General features: G+C 35.1%; 1 protein-coding gene across 4 annotated transcripts in view; it reads right to left on the bottom strand.

Moving 5' to 3' along the window:
- The window catches only part of FNDC3A (fibronectin type III domain containing 3A), a 212,789-nt gene that overhangs the window by 87,746 nt on the left and 105,110 nt on the right, over positions 1-19,933 (bottom strand). For all 4 annotated transcript variants that reach the window (XM_037037935.1, XM_037037922.1, XM_037037927.1 and 1 more), the window contains exon 3: positions 14,686-14,761. In XM_037037935.1, coding sequence (XP_036893830.1) covers positions 14,686-14,761 — 76 coding nt within the window. The remainder of the gene's footprint in view (positions 1-14,685; positions 14,762-19,933) is intronic.

The raw sequence follows: 19,933 nt of genomic DNA on the forward strand, positions 1-19,933 counted from the left end.
AATATTTGTACAAACAAAAGTCAGTGAATTTTATTTGATTCTTTTGAATGTTTCACCAACATTTTTGTAGTTCATTGTTGCTGAAAGGGTTTACTGCAAAATAAAAAAGCACTGCCAATAATAGTTATAGACTTATATAATAAATGAGAAAAACATACAGATTATTTTAAAATATATTCTATGATAGGAATATTTAGTTTAAACATTTTTTTAATCTTCACCCAAGGAGTTTTTTTTTTCCATTGTTTTCAGAGACAAGAAAGGGGGAGGGAGGGAGGGAGGGAAGGATAGGGGTTGGGGAGAGAAGAGGAGAAGAGAGAGAGAAAAAGAAACATCAGTTTGAGAAACATCAATTGGCTAACTTCTTATGTGCACCTCAATCAGTGATTTAAGTTGCAACCTAGGTAATTCACTGACCAGAATTGAACTCATAAACCTTTGGTCTATGGAAGGATGCTGCAACCAACTGAACCATGCCAGCCAGGGCTACATTTTTTTGAACTTAATTTATTGATTTTTTAGACAGAGCAAGAGCAATGGGGAGAAAGAGAGAAAAGGGGGGAGAGAGAGATAGGAAGGGAGGGGACAGCGAGACAGAGAAACAGAGACCTGTTGTCCAACCCCCTTACACATACATTGGTTGCCTCTGGCATGTGCCCTGACCAGGGATTGAACGAACCTGCAACCCTGGATGCATTGGCTGCACTAGGGACGCTCCAACCAGGTAGCTCTTGTGCTACCTGACTAGGGCAGGAATATTTAGATTTTATTTACTGCATATACTTCACATTCACCTAACCAATATATTTCCCACTTAACCTGTAACTGGTGGCCTGATGATACCAAGTGGTCAGCATGGCAGCAGCTTCAAATGATTTCTGCCATCACTTCCTCCAGGAGACCAAAAGGAATCAGCAGTCTTCAGCCCTCTTTACTAGTAAACCCCTTAACTGCTCCCCTTGATGTGCTTCTGGCAAGGGTCAGGAAAAGAGAAATGTTTATTCTGATTGCCTTTAAGATTTAATCACAGTTTAAAGTAAAAACAGGAGATGAATAACCTGCTTACTTAGAATTCTGAGACCATGGCAGAAGCTGGAAATATAATATGATGCTTAACCAGATACATCATGGCTTATTTTACTGTAACTATTAATTATACTCTGTTTAAAAATGAAAAGTCTGGGACAAATGTTAAACTGGTTACATACCAAGATGGTAAGCATAAGCTAAGACTGAAATGCTTATCTGTTAAGGCTATAAAACACCTTGCAACATTTATTTACATGAGGCAGGAAATTAGCAAAGGTCTTGAGTCTAGGAATTTAACAAATTGGTGATTATAATTTGAGAAGAGAATGATGGAGGAAATTACAGAAGAAAAAAATTAAGGTTATTCATTATTCACTGCTTAGATTACTTGGAGCTTCAGTATGATTCAGAATTATAGGCAGTTTCATTTATCTATGTACATACAGGTAGTTGGAACTTTCTATAATTATATTTGCTAAGAATTTAGATAAGCACAGTAAGAAAGTTTGAAGAACAACTTCATATTATGCTTAGAATCTACTTTTAGCACAAAACTGAACTATATACAAATAAAAAACTGGAAATAGGAGATGTGTTTACCAAGTACCTGCTTCTAAACAAAAAGTATTTTTAGTGCTTTTATTTAGAATGCTACAAAGGCTGTGATGTTAATGTGCATGCATACAGCAGATTGTGAACACTGTTATTTTTAGTATCAGTTTAATGTGAACAATGATGGATCATTCTTTGTTATTCTAGTAGGAAATAAGGTTTGGGATTTATTGAAGTACATTAGGTTAACTGTGTCTCAATAACTGTATATCCACATGCTGATATCACATGGGCAGTGATATGGATCAATGACGCAAATCCTGTCAGAGTCAAACATTAAGGCCACAGGGGTTGAAAAAAACGTGCCCATGTGATAGGGCAGAATGATCATCCAACTTGTACAGACTACAATAAATCATTACTGCTGATGTTAAAAAGGGTTGTGCTATGTTCTTTTTTACATATTAGCTAAGGTTTAAAATTTTCATTATAGATTTTCCACATAACAGACTGTATTTTATCTTTAAGTTTTCTCACAGTTTCTGTAATTTAAGGTCTGGACCTTTTAAAACATGTCTTAAGTTTCCACCAGCCACATGAGTGAATTCTCTATATGGTCCTGTAGTCAGATTCTTTAGACAAATCTTTTGCAGAATATGCCACCATTAATTAAGCATTTTATATAATATGTTGTGCATGACAAATAACATTTAGGTGTAGATTTGGAGAACTAAAGGGTGGCCTCATGATTCATTGCCACCTTGGAGTATTTTTTCCACTTTATCTTTTTTGGGAGGCTTTTACTGTTCTTAGTTTTATTGACATCAAAATATTAATTTTTTATTGTTATAGGTAGATTAGAGAAGATGGCTTATTATGAGTAACCATATGTAAGGTTTCAAAATTATCTTCTCTCTGAATTAAACATACCTACCTAAAATCAGAGATTTCCTCTCCTATAACAGGAACGGAACCTATCCCTGGAGGCTTGGCATAGAATGCTCATATCGTCCTGTAGGTTCTTCTAAAAACAAACTGAGCATCTGGGCTTAAAGCACTACCTTTCCTTCTATTTTATCACTTCCCAGGAGAATTACAGCTAGAGGTATTTGATAATCTCTTGTTGTATCATTAATTAGACATAATCAGGCTAACTTGAATCATGAAAAGGACCCTTTCCCATGCTCTTAGGAACTTCCTTCCATGTTTCCCCAACTAGTTTGGTTCTTATGAGAAATTTAAAAAAATAAATAACTAAAAGGAAAAGCAAACGCACATTCCCCATCCTAAGTTCATTTGTTTTTTAAATTTAATCATCTAAAAGAAAGACTTGGAAAACAAAAATTACTGAGATAGTTGTCTTTATATTTCTTTTTGAGGGGTATTCCTTAAATCTAGATTTTCTATGATAAAAACCAAATGCTATTTCAAAACTGAGAACATTTTTATACATAACTTTCTATCTAGAGAAGATTGGACTATGAGGTCTTATTTTTCCTCTATCATGATTCATGTATATTTTAAGCATCTCTGTTGTTTTCTCCTATTTTCCCCCACTCACTTCAACTCTCCCAGGGTAAGTCCCTATCAGCTAACATGGTCTTAAATGGAAAGGGGAGATTAAAAACTCACTGTTTGCTGACATGCAAAGAGTTAGAAAAAAACCTCCACAAAAAGCAAAGAGAGCAATAGAAGTTTGATTTCCCTCTCATCCACTTCAAGTTCAAACATTACCAGAGTAGGCAACAGAGTAATATTTATGTAGATAATTTATGGTAAGATTAAGCAGAGAAAGGAAGGAGACACCCCTTTCCCCAGGCTCTGCCTATGACTATTAAACATTTTGGAGATATTTAGATTGCAGGTTTGAAGCCTTCCTTTTCAACCTTGTAGCCAAGTTATATAGTTTCCCATCCCAAAAGCATCCATTTTTTGTTTCTTATAAATCTTTCAGAGATAGTCTACACATAAAAAAGCAATTATCAGTATACTTAAAAAATACAAATGATGGTATACTATATATACATTCTGCACCTTAATATAGCTTAGAGATCTTTCTATATTGTTCCTATAGAGATACTTCAATCTCTAAATGGCTACTAAGTATTCCACTGTAACAATATACCGTAATTTATTTAACTATTCCTCTACTGATAGTCAACTTATATTCAATCTTTCGCTATTACATACTATACTGCAACGAATACCTTTGCGTAAACATTTCATAGTTGTTAGTATATATAGAGGATAAATTACTGGAAGTAAAAATGCTATCTCAAAGATTTACATTTTTAACATTACCGAATCTCTGAGTTTTAGTAATGTTAAACACATTAACATACCATTACTAGTTGAAACATTTTGATACCTGCCAATCTGAAAGGTGAAAACAGAATCCCAGTGTACTTCAGTCTACATATTTTTTATATGTAAAGACAGCTTTTATTTTTTTACTTTTCATTTTCTTTTTTTCCCTCTATTTTATTTTATTGTTGTTCAAGTAGTTTTGTTTTTTACTCCCATCCCAGCCCACCCCCCTAGTGCTCCCCACCTCCCTACCATTTCCACCCCCCTTAGTTGTTGTCCATGTGTCCTTTATACTAGTTCCTGTCAGTTTGCGTATTTTTATGAATAAGGTTAAACATCTTTATTAAATGTTTAAGAGCCATTTACATTTCCTTTTCTGTGAACTGTCTGTCCCTAGACCTTGTTTATTTTTCTATTTGAGTAGCAAAGACTCTTTATACATCAAAGAAGTTAGATCTTTGTGATAAGCTGCAAATATATTTATCTTTTACCTTTCTTCTATTGTTCCCCTCCTCCGCTCAAGAGACCAGAACAATATAAGGAAAAAATATATATTTTTGGATATATATATATTCTTCATATATATATATATATATTCTTGGAAGTATATATATATTTCTTCATATATATATTCTTGGATGCTAAGTTGGGTTGGTTGGGGTAGCATTAGGAATTAGTATCAAAATGTTAGAAGTTGAAAGCTGAAACAGTTAGCTCAAGGACAGTGTTTCTGAAAAATGTGTTTTATAAAATCTGGTTTTGTAAGGTGCTTCTAATAAAGAATTCTATCTTCAAAAGAATTCAGAACATGTTGCAAACAACAACTACTTCTAGAAAATTCATTATGAATATCAGCATGTAAAGACATTAGTAAGGAACTTCCGCCAAGATGGAGGCATAGGTGGAAACACTGTGCCTTCTCCCACAACCAAGTTTGAATACAACAAAGGTTTGGAGAACAAAGACACAGCAAGAAACAGAAAATTCAATTATACGGAAGTCTGACAACCACTAACCGTTCAACAGGGACAGTAAGAGGGCCGGAGCCAGCAGCGAGCAGGGTTGGGCAGGACAGATCCCCCAACCCAGGCGTGCAGGCAGCCCGGAACCAGTTGGGGTACAGGGAGACTGACCGAGGTCGCACACTCACGCACAGTGAGACGGACCATGCAGGCCCCGGGGGGCGAGGGCTGATGCCGGTGGCACACTCGCATGCAGTCGGAAGAAATGCTTGGGCCCGGTTACAGTGACAGCTGCAGCACCTGTGGGGGCCTCGGTGGGAGGCAGCAGGCGGGACGCCATATCCTCGTTGACCCCGCCCCCACATACAGCGTCACAACCCAGTGACTTAGTTGCCCTGCTCTGGTGAACACCTTAGGGCTCCGATCCTGCTACGGAATAGGCACAGATAGCCCAAAAGATGGTGCAAGAAGAACTCAAAGTCCCAGAGCCGATAACTCTCAGGGACCGAGAAATTGCCAGCCTCTCAGAAGCACAATTCAAAACACTGTTTATCAGGATGCGAACAGAACTGGTTGATTATAGTCACAAATTAGAGGAACATATGAAGGCTAAACTAATTGAAATGAAGGGAGATACACAGGAAACCAATAGCGATGGAAAGGAAACTGGGACTCAAATCAATGGAATGGACCAGAAGGCAGAACGAAAAATCCAACCAGAAAGGAATGAAGAAATGAGAATTCAAAACAATGAGGAGAGGTTTAGGAACCTCCAGGACATCTTTAAACGTTCCAACATCCGAATTATAGGGGTACCAGAAGGGGGAAAGAAACAGCCACAAGTGGAAAACTTATTTGAACAAATAATAAAGGAGAACTTCCCCAGTCTGGCAAAGGACATTGACTTCCAGGAAATCCAGGCAGCTCAGAGAGTCCCAAAGAAGTTGGACCCAAGAAGCAACACACCAAGGCACATCATAATTACATTAGCCAAGACTAAAGTGAAGGAGAGAATCCTAGAAGCAGCAAGAGATAAGGGGACAGTCACCTATAAAGGAGTACCCATCAGACTGTCAGCAGATTTCTCAAAAGAGACCTTACAGGCAAGAAGGGGCTGGAAAAGAAGTATTCCAAGTCATGAAATCCAAAGACTTACAGCCAAAATTGCTTTATCCAGCAAAACTTTCATTTAGAATGGAAGGCCAGATAAAGTGCTTCTCAGATAAGGTCAAGTTCAAGGAGTTCATCATCACCAAGTCCTTATTATATGAAATGCTAAAGGGACTTATATAAGAAAAAGAAGATGAAAAATGTTAACAGTGAAAGGACAGCAAACTCACAGTTATTAACAACCACACCTAAAACAAAAGCAAACCAAGAGGACAGCTAGATCAGGAGTGGAACCATAGAAATGAAGAACACATGGAGGGTTAGCAACAGGGGAGTGGGAGGAGGAGAAGGCACAGAAAATAGCATAGAGGGTAGGTAGAAAATAGATAGGGGGGAGGGCAAGAATAGTGGGGGAAATATAGAATCTAAAGAACTTGAGACACGTGGTTATAAACTAAGGGGGGGGAGAATGGTGGGGGAGGGAGTGGGCGGGTGGAGGGGAATGAAGGGGGGGAATAGAACAACTGTAATGGTATAATCAATAAAATATATTTTTAAAAAAGAAAAAAAAGGACCTAAATAAAATCAGAAATGGAAGAGGAGAAATAACTATTGATACCAAAGAAATACAAAGAATTATAAGAAAACATTATGAACAATTATATGCCAACAAACTGGACAACCTGGATGAAATAATGATAAATTCCTAGAAACACACAATCTTCGAAAAATCAATCAGGAAGATTCAGAGAATCTGAATAGCCAGATTACACCTAATAAAATTAAAGTAAAAATCAAAAAACTTCCACCAAACAAAAGCCCTGGATCAGATGGCTTTACAGGTCAATTTCACTAAACATTCTGAGAAGAACTAACACGTCTACTTCTCAAACTATTTCATAAAATCCAAGAGGAAGGAAGGCTCCCAAACTCATTTTACAAGGCCAGCATTATTTGAATTCCAAAACCAGATAAAGACACTACAAAGAGAGAAAATCATATACTAATATCACTGATGAACACAGATGCTAAAATCCTCAATTAAGTATTAGCAATCTGAATACAGCAATGCATTAAAAAGATCATACACCATGATCAAGTGAGATTTATTCTAGGAAAGCTAGGCTGGTAAAACATTTGCAAATCAAAAAATGTGATTCATCACATAAACAAAATGAAAGATATAAGCACATGATCATATCAATAGATGGGGACAAAGCATTTGATAAAATCCAGCACCCATTTATGATCAAAACTCTCAGCAAAGTGCGAATAAAGAAAACAAACCTAAACACAATACAGGCCATATATGGCAAATCCAATGCCAGCGTCATACTCAATGGGCAAAAACTACATGCTCTCCCCTTAAGATGTCCCCTTTCACCTCTCTTATTCAATACAGTACTGGAAGTCCTAGCCACAGCAATTGGACAAGAAGAAGAAGTAAGAGATGTCCAAATTGGAAAGGAAGAAGACTTTATCTGCCTTTATAACTGCCTTTATCTGCACATGGCGTGATACTGTACATAAAGAACCTCAAAGAACCACCAAAAAACTATTAGAACTAATATATGAATTCAGCAAAGTAGCATAATACAAAATTAATACCCAGAATCAGTTGCATTTTTATATGCCAATAACAAACTAACAGAAAGGGAAATTAAGAAACAATCCCATTCACAATCGCTTCAAAAAGATTAAAATTCCTAGGAATAGTTAACCAAGGATGTAAAAGACCTGGACTTGAAAAATTATGTGATACTGAAGAAAGAAACTGAAGAAGATACAAACAAGTGGAAGCACATACCATATTCATGGATAGGATAAATCAACATCATTAAATGTCCACACTACCCAAAGTAATCTACTGATTCTAAACACTTCCTAAAAGAGTCAATGACAGATTTCACAGAACTAAAACCAGTATTTCAAAAATTTACATGGAACCACTAAAGGCCCTGCATAGCAACTGCAATCTGGACAAAGACCAAAGTTGGAGCAATCACACTACATAATATCAAGCTGTACTGTAAGGCTATAGTAATCAAAACCGCATGATGTTGGGAATAAAAAACAGACACTGAGGTCAATAAAACAGAGTAGCGAGCCCCAAAATAAACTCAAACCATTATAGTGGTTTGATTTAATTAATATTCAACAGAATATTGAATTAATATTCTTCAATTAATATTCAACAGAAGAAGCAAGCACATACAATGGGATAAAGATAGTTTATTCAATAAATGGTGTTGGAAAATTGGACAGATAAAATGAAACTAGACTTTCTTACACCACATACAAGAATAAATTCAAAATGGATCAAAGACTTAAAAAATGTCAACCCTAAAACCATAAAAATCCTAGAAGAAATCACAGGAAGCAAATTATCAGTCATTGCTCATGTAGTCTGATAAAACTTTTTATCAGATATATCTCTTCAGGCAAGGGAAACAAAAGAAAAAATAAACAAATGGGACATCATCAAACTAAAAGGTTTTGCACAGCAAAGAAAATCATCAACAAAATTAAAAGACAACCCCCTGAATGGAAGAACATATTTGCCAATACATCTGATAAGGGGGTTAACATTCAAAATTTAGAAAGAACTTACAAAGCTCAACACCAACCTTCCCCCCAGAAAAACACAACCTGATAAAAAAATGGGCAAAGGATCTGAATAGATATTTCTCCAAAGAGGACATACAGATGACCAATAGATATATGAAAAAATGTTCAACACCACTAATCATCAGAAAAGTGGAAATAAAAACCACAATGAGATACCATTTCACACCTTTCAGGATGGCTATCATCAGTATATAAAGAAACAAGTGCTGGTGAGGATGGGGAGAAAGGGGAACCGTCTTGCCCCATTGGTGGAAATGCAGACTGATGCAGCCACTGTGGAAAGCAGTATGTAGAGAACCTCAAAAAATTTAAAATGGATCTACCCCATGACCCAACATGCCCACTTCTGGGAATGTATCTGAAGGAACCCAAAACACTAATTTAAAAGAACATAAGCAACCCTATGATCACTGCAGTGTTATTCACAATAGCTAAGATATGGAAGCAGCCCAAGTATCCATCAATAGACGTTTGGCTAAAACATCTATGAAACATTTACACAATGGAATTCTACTTGGCTATGAAAAAGAAGAAACTTTTACTCTTTGTGACAGTATCAGTGGACCAGGAGAACATCATGCTAAGTGAAATCAGTCAGAGAAAGACAAATACCATAATGATTTAATTCATATGTGGAATCTAACGAACAAACTGAACTAACAAGGAAAACGGGGAAAGATTATAGATGGACAGCAGGATGACAGCTAGTGTAAAGGGAAGGTTAGAGGATAGAGGGATTGAGCAAAAAGGAAAAAGGACTCATGGATATGGACAACAGTATGGTGACTGCTGTGTAGAGGGGGTTATAAGGGGACTAAATGGTAATGAAAAAATTTAATAAAGATTATGTATTAAAAAAGAAGTACTAATTGATAGATAAAGAATAGGGAGAGGAATGTTATGTAAGAACAACACGGGAAATGAAGCTGCTGAAGAACTTACATGCATGACCCATGGACATGAACTAAAGCAGGGATTATCAAAGGTAATGGTGGGCACCAGGTGGAGCGGGGCACTGGGTGTAAAACTGGGACAAATATAATAGCACAATTAATAAAATACAGGGTCTGACAGAAGTAGCACCTGCTTGTGTGTGGTTGGTACGGTAATAATATGGGCATAATAATTTACTGTTTAATTTGAACATTTCACCTAAAATGGTATGTGTGTTTGAGTATGATATTGTTATGTTACAGAATTACATGCTTATGATTTTATAATAAAAGGGGTGTTATTTGTGCCAGATCCTGTATATTGAAAAAGGAAATGTGAATTAATAAATTAACTAGTTGGCATCCTAATGTTAATGGGTCTATTATTAACAATAACCAATCACTGGCTCAATCACTTTATAAATGCGTCTCTGCACAGATATACTTGTTAAATTTAACTTTCATTTAGTGTTTTCATCCCAAAATTAACTAAAGAGGTCTCAGTCTAATTAACTGGTTATATCGAATCAAAGAATCTTTCGTTAGAATGAATGTTGATGATTACCAATAAAGCTTCTTCTATGTAAGAATTACTTTTCGTAAAATCATCTAACCATTGCATAAGCACTTACAATGACAGGATTCTTGCATAACAGAGCAATGACTCCATGTATATACAGCCATAATTATTGGATAGCTCTTCCCTCTGAGTTGAAATTTGCTTTCCATTAATGCTCACCTATTAGCCTAAATAAGGTCTGCCCTCTAAAAAAGTAGAAAACAATACCTTCCATGTCACAACTTTTTTCTAAGTTAAATATCTTTCACATAATTTTATAGTCTTTTATAATAATCTCACAATTCTATGTTCTCCTAGTTACATTCCTGGGTTCAATCTATTTGTCAATACTTTCAAAAACATGTTAAAAGGATACCATAAAACTATATTACTAAGCCATCTGTATGAACTTACATTTACTTATGTAGTCTAAGATTTCATTTGTTTTCACTTTTGCAAATGAGGTTCACTAGGTAACTCATATCTACCTCTAGTTCTACTAAAATAAGCAAGTTCTATTTACAAAATTAAGTCCTACACTCTTACATGTAGTGGACACTGTCATTTGTTTTGGTACATAGGACTGAAGCCCCTTTGTGAATTAGAGGAGTCACCTTGGTATGAAAGGTTTCTTTTAGGGGGCTTGTAGAGGGAAGAGAGAGAACACATTTAAAAGAATATTTGTGACATTTTACTGAATATTTCTAGATGTTTGTAGTAAGAAGATTTTAAAGTTAACAGGTAATCTAAAATAGGAAAACATTACTCTTTCCCAACCATAAGGATTTTAACTCTCCTGTATAATCTCCTTCAATGGCTCTTCCTCACCTTTACAATAAAGTTCTCAGTATGGCAATGAAGCCATTTTAATTTTGGACTATATTTTCAGATTTGTCTCCATTCACAGTCCCTGCATACAACTTTTTAGCAATTCTGATCTCTTTACAGTTATTCAAATAAGTCAAGTTATTCTTTCCTCCTGTTGCTTTTGTACACTGTTCCCTCTGCCTAAAATGCTCTCTTGAGCTCTTTTCCCACTTGACCAAACTACTAATTTGCTTAAAGAAGGTCGTATCACCTTCTCTCTGAAGAATTTTTTCCCTAACATATTACTTTGCATTTTAGCACCCCTCCTATGCTCCTATAACACTTTGTGCAGGTCTCTAATGGTTCTTTTTATACTGTAATACAATAGTTAATTTTTCCTCTTTCTTCCTTACTACATTGTGTTCTTGAATGGCAGGACCTGTGTCTTAGTTTTCTTTGAGTCCCCTGGAGCTGGTACAGCATACCTCAGTAGATACTTAGTAAATTCATGAAAAAATATTGGCAATCTGTCTCTCTATGCAGTATGCTTTAGTAGAAAAAAGTACTATATTGAGCCCTGCCAATAACTAGCTTTAACAAATTCTGAACCTCCTCTAAAGTGGATTATTTAGATCTCAACGTTACCCTATGATCTCTTTTAACTTGTAGTTTTTGTTTCTATAAATTCTCAATAGGTAATAAAACTACTTTAAAAAGAAATCTTTAATTCAAATGCTTATTTTATACTGGATTCACCTCAATTCTTTTTTTTAATCCTCACCTGAGGATATGTTTACTGATTTTTTTTTTAAGATTTTATTTATTTATCTTTAGAGAGGAAGGGAAGGAGAGAAGGAGAGAAATATCAATGTATGGTTGCTTCTCTTGAGTCCCCTGCGGGGAACTGGCCTGCAACCCAGGCATGTGCCCTGACTGGGAATTCGAACCTCGATCGTGTGGTTTTGCAGGCCCGAGCTCAATCCACTGAGCTACACCAGCCAGGGCTGTTTACTGATTTTTTTTAAGAGAGAGAGAAGGCAGTGTGAGAAAGGCATCAATGTGAGAGAAACATCAACTGGTTGCTCCCTGTATGCACCCCAACCATAGATTGAACCCACAATGAACCCACAACCTATGTACGTGCCCTGACTGGGAATCAAACCTGTAACCTTTTTGGCATACAAGATGACACTCCAACCCAACTGAGCAACCTAGTCAGGGCAATTCTTTAGGTTTCACTACATGGTTTTTTTTCTTAGTATACTGACTGTGAAAAGATAAACTTTCCTAACTTGATGGCCTTAGGGCTATAGGGTCCCATTTTTCTCTCAGGTTCACTGGCATATTATTTTCCTCCCTTAAAACATTCTCCTATCTGCTGCCTCCTTTTCTACTTCACTCTTACTTTTTTAACTAGCTCCAGAACTACTTCAGGAAGATGACTGCCATGGTGTAGAAACTAGTGATGACAAAGGGGAAGAAAAGGAAGATGAACTCCAGCAGTTACAGTCTTTTCTCATCCTATTTTATTTTCTTGCTTGGCTTGAGGACACACTGGTCTTTACAAAGACTTAAACCCCAATCCCTCATTCTTTCCACCTATATCCCATATTTCAATTTTGGATTAATAAGAACAGAGGGAAGAGCTTTTTACTTTCTGTCTGGTTCTCCTTATCCTTTCTTGTGTTTTAAAAAACTCCACTTCATAATTTTAAAACAAAGCTTCCACTGTTGTAATTGGTAATATAAAGAGAGGGGTCTCCTGTTTCTAATGCCTAAAAATATCTTCACATGGTAGGCAGTTTCTACTATTAAGAAACTGTTAATACTACAGGCACATCATAAATTAGATTGGCTTTTTTGGTTCTGACTGAAGGAGTAACTGCCACATAAAAATCAATTTAATTGGCTTTATGAGGGAGGGGATTTAAACCTTGTAGTTACAGTTGACTTTTAAAATATATGATTTAAAAACCAGCAGTTTTTGTATTTTAAGTCACACTAAAATAGCAATGTGCATAGTATGCCCATTTGTAGATGTGCCTAAAAAACCAATGTTATATTAGTTAAAATGCTTCCATCATAAACAGTATTTATTGTAAACAATTTGAAAAGGGATGTATAAATAAACCTCAGGTGAGTGCTCTCTTAGAAACCTAAATTCTAAGAGGTACCCTGTATAAAAATAAATTTTATGAAAATCTAATTGCCAAGTGAAGACAGGCAAAGTTTAATATATTACCTAAAAATCTACTATGTGGTTTCTTTTAAGTCATAGTATGTGGACCCGCCCTATTTTGAAGTTATCTTATTTGTCACACAAAAGATTTACATTAACTTAGAGAAAGTGCTAACTCTAAGGTATGTAAGGTTTAGACAGCAGTCAAAAAATTTTATTGTAATTACTGAGCTAATTGCCTCTCTAGAAAGTGTTAAGTCTATTTCTTCTTGAATTAAATCAAGTAGACAGACCTAGTAAATGGGGGGTATCATTAGTCCTGGTTTGACTGCGACAATCTTGGCTGATACCACTTGCCTTAGAGTAATTGCTATGGTCTCTTTCATTCTCAGAAGTATGCTAGGTTGAATGATGAAGCTTATCAAAACTCTATTTCTAATATGCTCTTTTCAAATGAAAGCAACACTATTATTTAGGTACTGAACACGTGGAAGGCCAGTAATTGAAGGGTATACAAAGAAATGTTAGAAATAGCATCTGCCCTCAAAGTGCTTAAAATCTAAAGAGATTGAATGAACATCTCAAGTTAAACAACAAAATTTAAATGGCTTTTATAAATATAACTAGAAGAAATGTTCTAAAAAGAACACAGATATTTGTTAAATGAATAGCACAGTAATAGGTATTCCAGGGTTTCACAGGTGATGCGGGTACCATTCTATTAAGCAACACCACAGCACCTAACATCATCATTTATTGAGTGCTTTATATGTGCTGGGTCTGGTTTGCAGTGCTTTACATGTACATTAGTTAACCCTCACAATTATCCTATGTGGTGTACTATTATCACAAGGATGAAAATTTTAATGATAAGAAATGTACCTGAGAGAGGTTAAATAACATGAAAGTTTATACAGGCAATAAATGACAGAATTAGGATTTAAAACCAGGTTCTCTAATTACAGAGCCAGTGACCTTTTTTGCTCTTGCCTTCATATAGGGTTGTTGTTTTCATCTGGGGGTGATTTTGTCCCCCAGGGAACATCTGCTGATAACTTGGAGACATTTTTGTTTGTCACAAGCATGTGTGTGGGGTAGTTAGAGAGTAATGCAGAGAGAATACTCACTAAAAACTTTACAAAAAACCTTTTAAAGATAAGATCTGGCATCAGTCTTGAATTATGGATAGACTGGGGGGTATAGTGATATGGATGAATTCTAGGTAAGAAGAACAGTATACAGTAAGTACAAGACAGGTTCAAGAGACAGTGACCAAGTTAACAAGCTAGAAGTAAAACAGTATTGAGGTGAAAGTGGGAAGAAAGTCGAAAAGACAAAATGATCTTTTAAAAAGATTAAAAAACCTGAACTGGATTCATGAAAGATTTTTGAGCACGGAAGTGACATAAACAATATAGTATTATACTAAGATTAATCAAGAAAACAAGGCAAAGAAGCTAATTAGGACGCTACTGCAATACTTAAACCATAAGGTATTAAAAGTTTGCTTTGGTGTAGTGTTAGTTTTTGAAAAAGAAAGGAAGAAACCGGAAGTATATATACTTTTATGTATCATAAGTTTTTCTGTTGTCTCAAACAATAATACATTACCATTCTTACCTGTAATGCACTGAAACTGTCCATCTTCTCTTCTTATTGTAAATGCTTCCCCTGGGTTAACTTGTACCAGAATAACCTTAAAATGAAGAGAAGAAGTATTAATCAAAACAAGAGTAGAGCAAATTAGTATATCAAGATATTAAATGTTGCTAGTAAGAGAGTAGTTGTAAGCTATTTAACCTTATTAAACTGGGGAAAAACAGGGGTTACATATTTTATATATTAATTTTAAAAGTATAATTTAATTTTTCTAGAGGTGAGAGTGAAGCCAAAAGTAAGGGAATAAAAAAAAATAGTGGCTAACTTTTACTGGAAAGTCAATAAACATCACTATGAAAAAAAGATGGAGTGAGACCACAGAACATTTGGGTTACCTATGCTTAGTTCATCAGTTGAGAAGTACTGTGTTTTTTAAAATATAGTATACACTTATAGGTAGAGCATATTTGAATTAGTATGCCTTTTCAAATCATATTTAAGAATCCTACCACTTTACATATTTTATTTTATTATATAGGTAATACTCACTAATTTTATGACATTTGAAAAACAGAAAACTGGAAAATAATCTGAGGTCCTAAAGTAAACATTGTTAACATTCTGATAAATATCTTAGTCTTGTTCTCTAAACATAGGCTTGATTTTTCTCCATAAACACAGATATATAATCTCCAATTCTGTATCTTTTTCCAGATTAACATTACACAAAGACTCTTCCTGTTACTGCTCACTGTATTTCATCAAATCACTATCCCACAAACTACAATACTTTAACCTTCTCTAATAAGGAAATTTTGGGTATGTAGTTTTTCCCTCTATATAATATATTCAAGAAAACAGAATTTTTGTATCTGTTGCTAAACTACTTTTTACAAAGGTTTTACTAATTCATATCCCCGCCCCCCCATGCTTGATGAGAACACCCTTTGACTGCATTTTTCACAACCCTGGAAATTATAGTTTTAAAGTCTTTGCTACCCTGATAGATGAAAATAGTATATTACTATTTTTTTAAATCTGTACTTGATTATTAATGAGGTTATATGCTATCTTTTATGTTTGTTACTAGCTCTTTTGTAAACTGGCTGTTTGTTATCTTTTTGGGGTCTTAAGTGTTCCCAGTGATTTGTATTAATTGTTCACATATTAATAATATTATTACATAGTAATAATATTACACTATATTATGCTGCAAATATATTCCTATTTTGTTTCTTCCTTAATTTTTAATACAATTATTTATCTTCTTATGGCCAATGCTATCTATTTTTTGCCATTGTGACTATTTTCTATTGCTTCTAAATTTAACTTGTGGCTAGCTATCAAGTACTTGAAATGTGGCTAGTCTGTATTTCCAAGTGCCATAAGTGTAAAATACACACTGGATTTCAAAGAGTACAGAAAACCTCAACAATGTAAAATACCTTTCTGATAATTTTATATTGATTACATGTTAAAATAATATAGTGATAAATAAACATTATCACTATTAACTTTACCTGATTTTAGTTTTAGAATGTACCTATTAAAAATGTTAAAGATAAACACAAGCCAGTTATAAAGGGTCTTGAGAGCAATTTTAAGGGCATTGATGAATGTTACTTATGCAGGGAGTGATAGGGAGACCTCTTAGGAGACTATAGTAATCATCTAAGTAGCTTTCTTTTAATGCATTAATTTTGATTTTCAGCCCCTATTTTTTCCTTTCATTTTCCTTATGCTTACCATGATGTTTTTCTAACTTCTTCATTTGATTACTCTATTTTATTCTTCCTTTAGAAATATATGCAGTTAAGACCACGTATTTTACTTAATTCAGATTTAACCACATCCAGTATTTTCACTATTATTTTTTTTTAGATTTTTTCTGCTATTTTGATTTCCTGAGATCCAAGAACTGTTTTAAAGAGAACATACAATTTTAAAAGTGGGCTAGAGGATTTTCAGTTTGCTTTCATTTCCAATACATTTTTATCAATCCCAACAAATCCTGATTCTTTAAAAAAAATTTTAACACATTCTGTCTTTTTCACTCCTTTCCTAATTTGGTAGAGGTGAGGAATTACTGAAAGGATGTTACTCAAGGCCAGCATTGAGATGAAGTACAAGTTCTTAACTTGAGGCCATAGATAATCATTCACAGGGTTTGTGAACTACCCAGAATTGTACGTGAAACCTTCTATAAATATTATAATTTTTTACAAAAAGGGTTCACTGTTTTCTTTTGATTTCATTAAATTCTTAATGAGGACCAAGATCCAAAGTAGTGCTTACTCTGTCACACTAAGCTGTGTACTTTATACAGATGTTACTTCTTTTAAATTGTAATCATCTAGCAGTACTAGTACTGTCAAATTCTAATAGAATACAAATTGTTTCTCATGAATTCGTTAACTACAAAGTTGGCAAAAAAATAAAACTAAGAAAACAAAACATGACATAAATATATAACTAGTATATTCTGCCATTAAGTAAAAACAAACAAACAAACAAAGGATAAGAAGGCCTCTTTTAAATTAGAATAAGATGTTCCATAAAACAGTAAGTGATGAAATCTACTCATTTATTTAAAAATGACATATTATAAGCATCCACTGCCTGGCATGTATTCTTATATGTACTGAGGATACCAAGAAAAGTAAATAAATCATAGTCCAAGGACCCAAGAAGATCACAGTCTAGTGAGACATACAAGTACTCAGCCAATAAACTACAATGTCATAAGTAGTATAATAGGCATATGAATGAACAATGTCCTACAGGCTCCACTCTGTCCAGGATAATCAGAAAAAGTTCATGTAGATGATAACTGCATAATGTTCAGAAGGACAGCTAGGAGTTAAGCTAAAAACAAGAGGACATTTCAAGAACTACATAGCATGTATGATGTCAAGAAGGTGAAAGTAATCACTGACAATTTGAAAATGGTAAAGAAGTCTGGTATAGCTCAAGTTTAAACTAGTTTGAGAAATGCAATGGAAAGAGGTAACATTGTGATAATAAGCAGGGGCTAGATCATAAAGATTGATAAATACCAAGCTAAGGAGTTATATCTTTAGATAAGACTATTAAAAATGGAAAGTCATATTCAAATTTCATCCGTACCCCAAATTCTTATTTTGTTTGTGTGTGTGTAGTTTTTTTTTATTTTTATTAAATACTTTTGAATTTTATTATTGTTCAAATAGTTTTCTGCCTTTTCTCCCACCTCTACCTCTGACCCCTGCCATCCCCACCTCCCTCCCCTGATTCCACCCACGCTTGTTTTTGTCCATATGTCCTTTATAGTTATTCCTGAAAACCCTTCCCCTCCCCCCGCATTACCCCCTCCTATCTACCCTCTGGTTACTGTATGTTTGTTTTTAATTTCAATGTCTTTGGCTATATTTTGGTTATATTTTTCCCTCTCTGGCCCCTCCTCCACAGGCAAGGCCAAAGCACAACATGGAGGGTTGCCCTGCCTAGGTGAACACCTAAGGCCCTGCCTCCTTACAACTTATCAGGTGTACCAAGACAAAGAACTATGGCCCAAATGAAAGAATGGAACAAAACCTCAGAAAGAGAACTAAGTGAGGAGGAGATAGCCAGCCTATCTGAAGGAGAATTTAAAGCCCCAGTAATCAAAATGCTCACACATCTGATTGAGTTTGGTTAAAAAATTAAAAAAACAAACAAATGAAAGATATCCAAAATGAAATAAAGCAAAATATTCAGGGACCAACAATGACAAGAAGGAAACCAGGACTCAAAGTAACGATTTGGAACAAAAGGGAAAAATAAACATCCAACCAGAACAGAATGAAGAAACAAGAATTCAAAAAAGCGAAGAGAGACTTAAGCATCTCTGGGACAACCTGAAATATTCCAATATCTGAATTATAGGGGTGCCAGAAGGAGAAGAACAGCAAAAAAATTGAAAACTTATTTGAACAAATAACAAAGGAAAACTTCCCCAATCTGGTGAAGAAAATAGACTTTCAGGGAATCCAGGAAGCCCAGAGCGTCCCAAAGAAGTTGGACCCAAAGAAGAACACACCAAGGCACATCATCATTAAGTTACCCAAGATTAAAGATAAAGAGAGAATCTAAAAGAAGCAAGAGGAAAGGAGAGTTACCTACAAAGGAGTACCCATAAGGCTATCAGCTGATTTCTTAAAAGAAACCTTGCAGGCAAGAAGAAAGGCAAGGACCTACATCTGAGATTACTCTATCCAGCAATGCTTTCATTTAGAATGGACGGGCAGATAAAGTGCTTCCCAGATAAGGTCCAGTTAAAGTTCATCATCACCAAGCCATTATTACATGAAAGGTTAAAGGGACTTTATCTAAGAAAAAGAAGATAAAAAATATGAACAGTAATATGACAACAGACTCACAACTATCAACAAATGCCCGAAAAGAAAAGAAAAACAATGAAAACAAAACTAAGCAAACAACTAGAACAAGAACAGAATCAGAGAAATGGACATCACATGGAGGGATTTCAGTGGGGAGGGGGAAGGGAGGAATAAGGGGGAAAATGTACAGGGAAGAAGAAGCATAATTAGTAAGCATAAAATAGACGGGGAGAGATATAAAATGATATAGGAAATAGAGGACTCAAAGAACTTATGTGTACAACTCATGGATATGAACTAAGGTGGGGGGGTAATGCTGGGTGGTTGTGGGAGCAGGGCAGGGGGGGTAAAGGGGTAAAAATTGGGAAAACTGTAACAGTATAACCAATACAAATCACTTCAAAAAAAAGAAAAAAACCAAAATCTTAAAAAAAAACATGCAAAGGACTTGAACACACACTTCTCTAAGGAAGACCTACACGGGATCATATGAAAAGATGCTCAGCATTGCTAGCCATCAGAGAGACACAAATGAAAACCACAATGAGATACCATTTTGAACCAGTGAAAATGACCATCATAAACAAAGCAACAAATAAAGAATGTCAGAGAAGTTGAGGAGAAAAGGGAACCCTAGTGCACTGTTGGGTGGGACTGTAAATTCTTATTTTGAAATATTTAATATATACAGAAAAAATGCAAGATTGGTTCAATGATCACCCATATATCCATCATCTAGATTCACCAACTGTTAACATGTTGCCACATTTAATCACTCTCACACTCACTCTTGTTTGATAAAGCATTTTACCCTACATGAGTCGTGTTAAGTTTGACCACTTGGTTTAGGAGGTATCTGTCAGGTGTCTTTATTAAAAAAGATACCATTTCCCTTTGAAAGCAATAAACAA

This window comes from Sturnira hondurensis, unplaced genomic scaffold (assembly GCF_014824575.4).
Source record: "Sturnira hondurensis isolate 20B ecotype Veracruz unplaced genomic scaffold, ASM1482457v3 Scaffold0001918, whole genome shotgun sequence".
NCBI lineage: Eukaryota > Metazoa > Chordata > Mammalia > Chiroptera > Phyllostomidae > Sturnira > Sturnira hondurensis.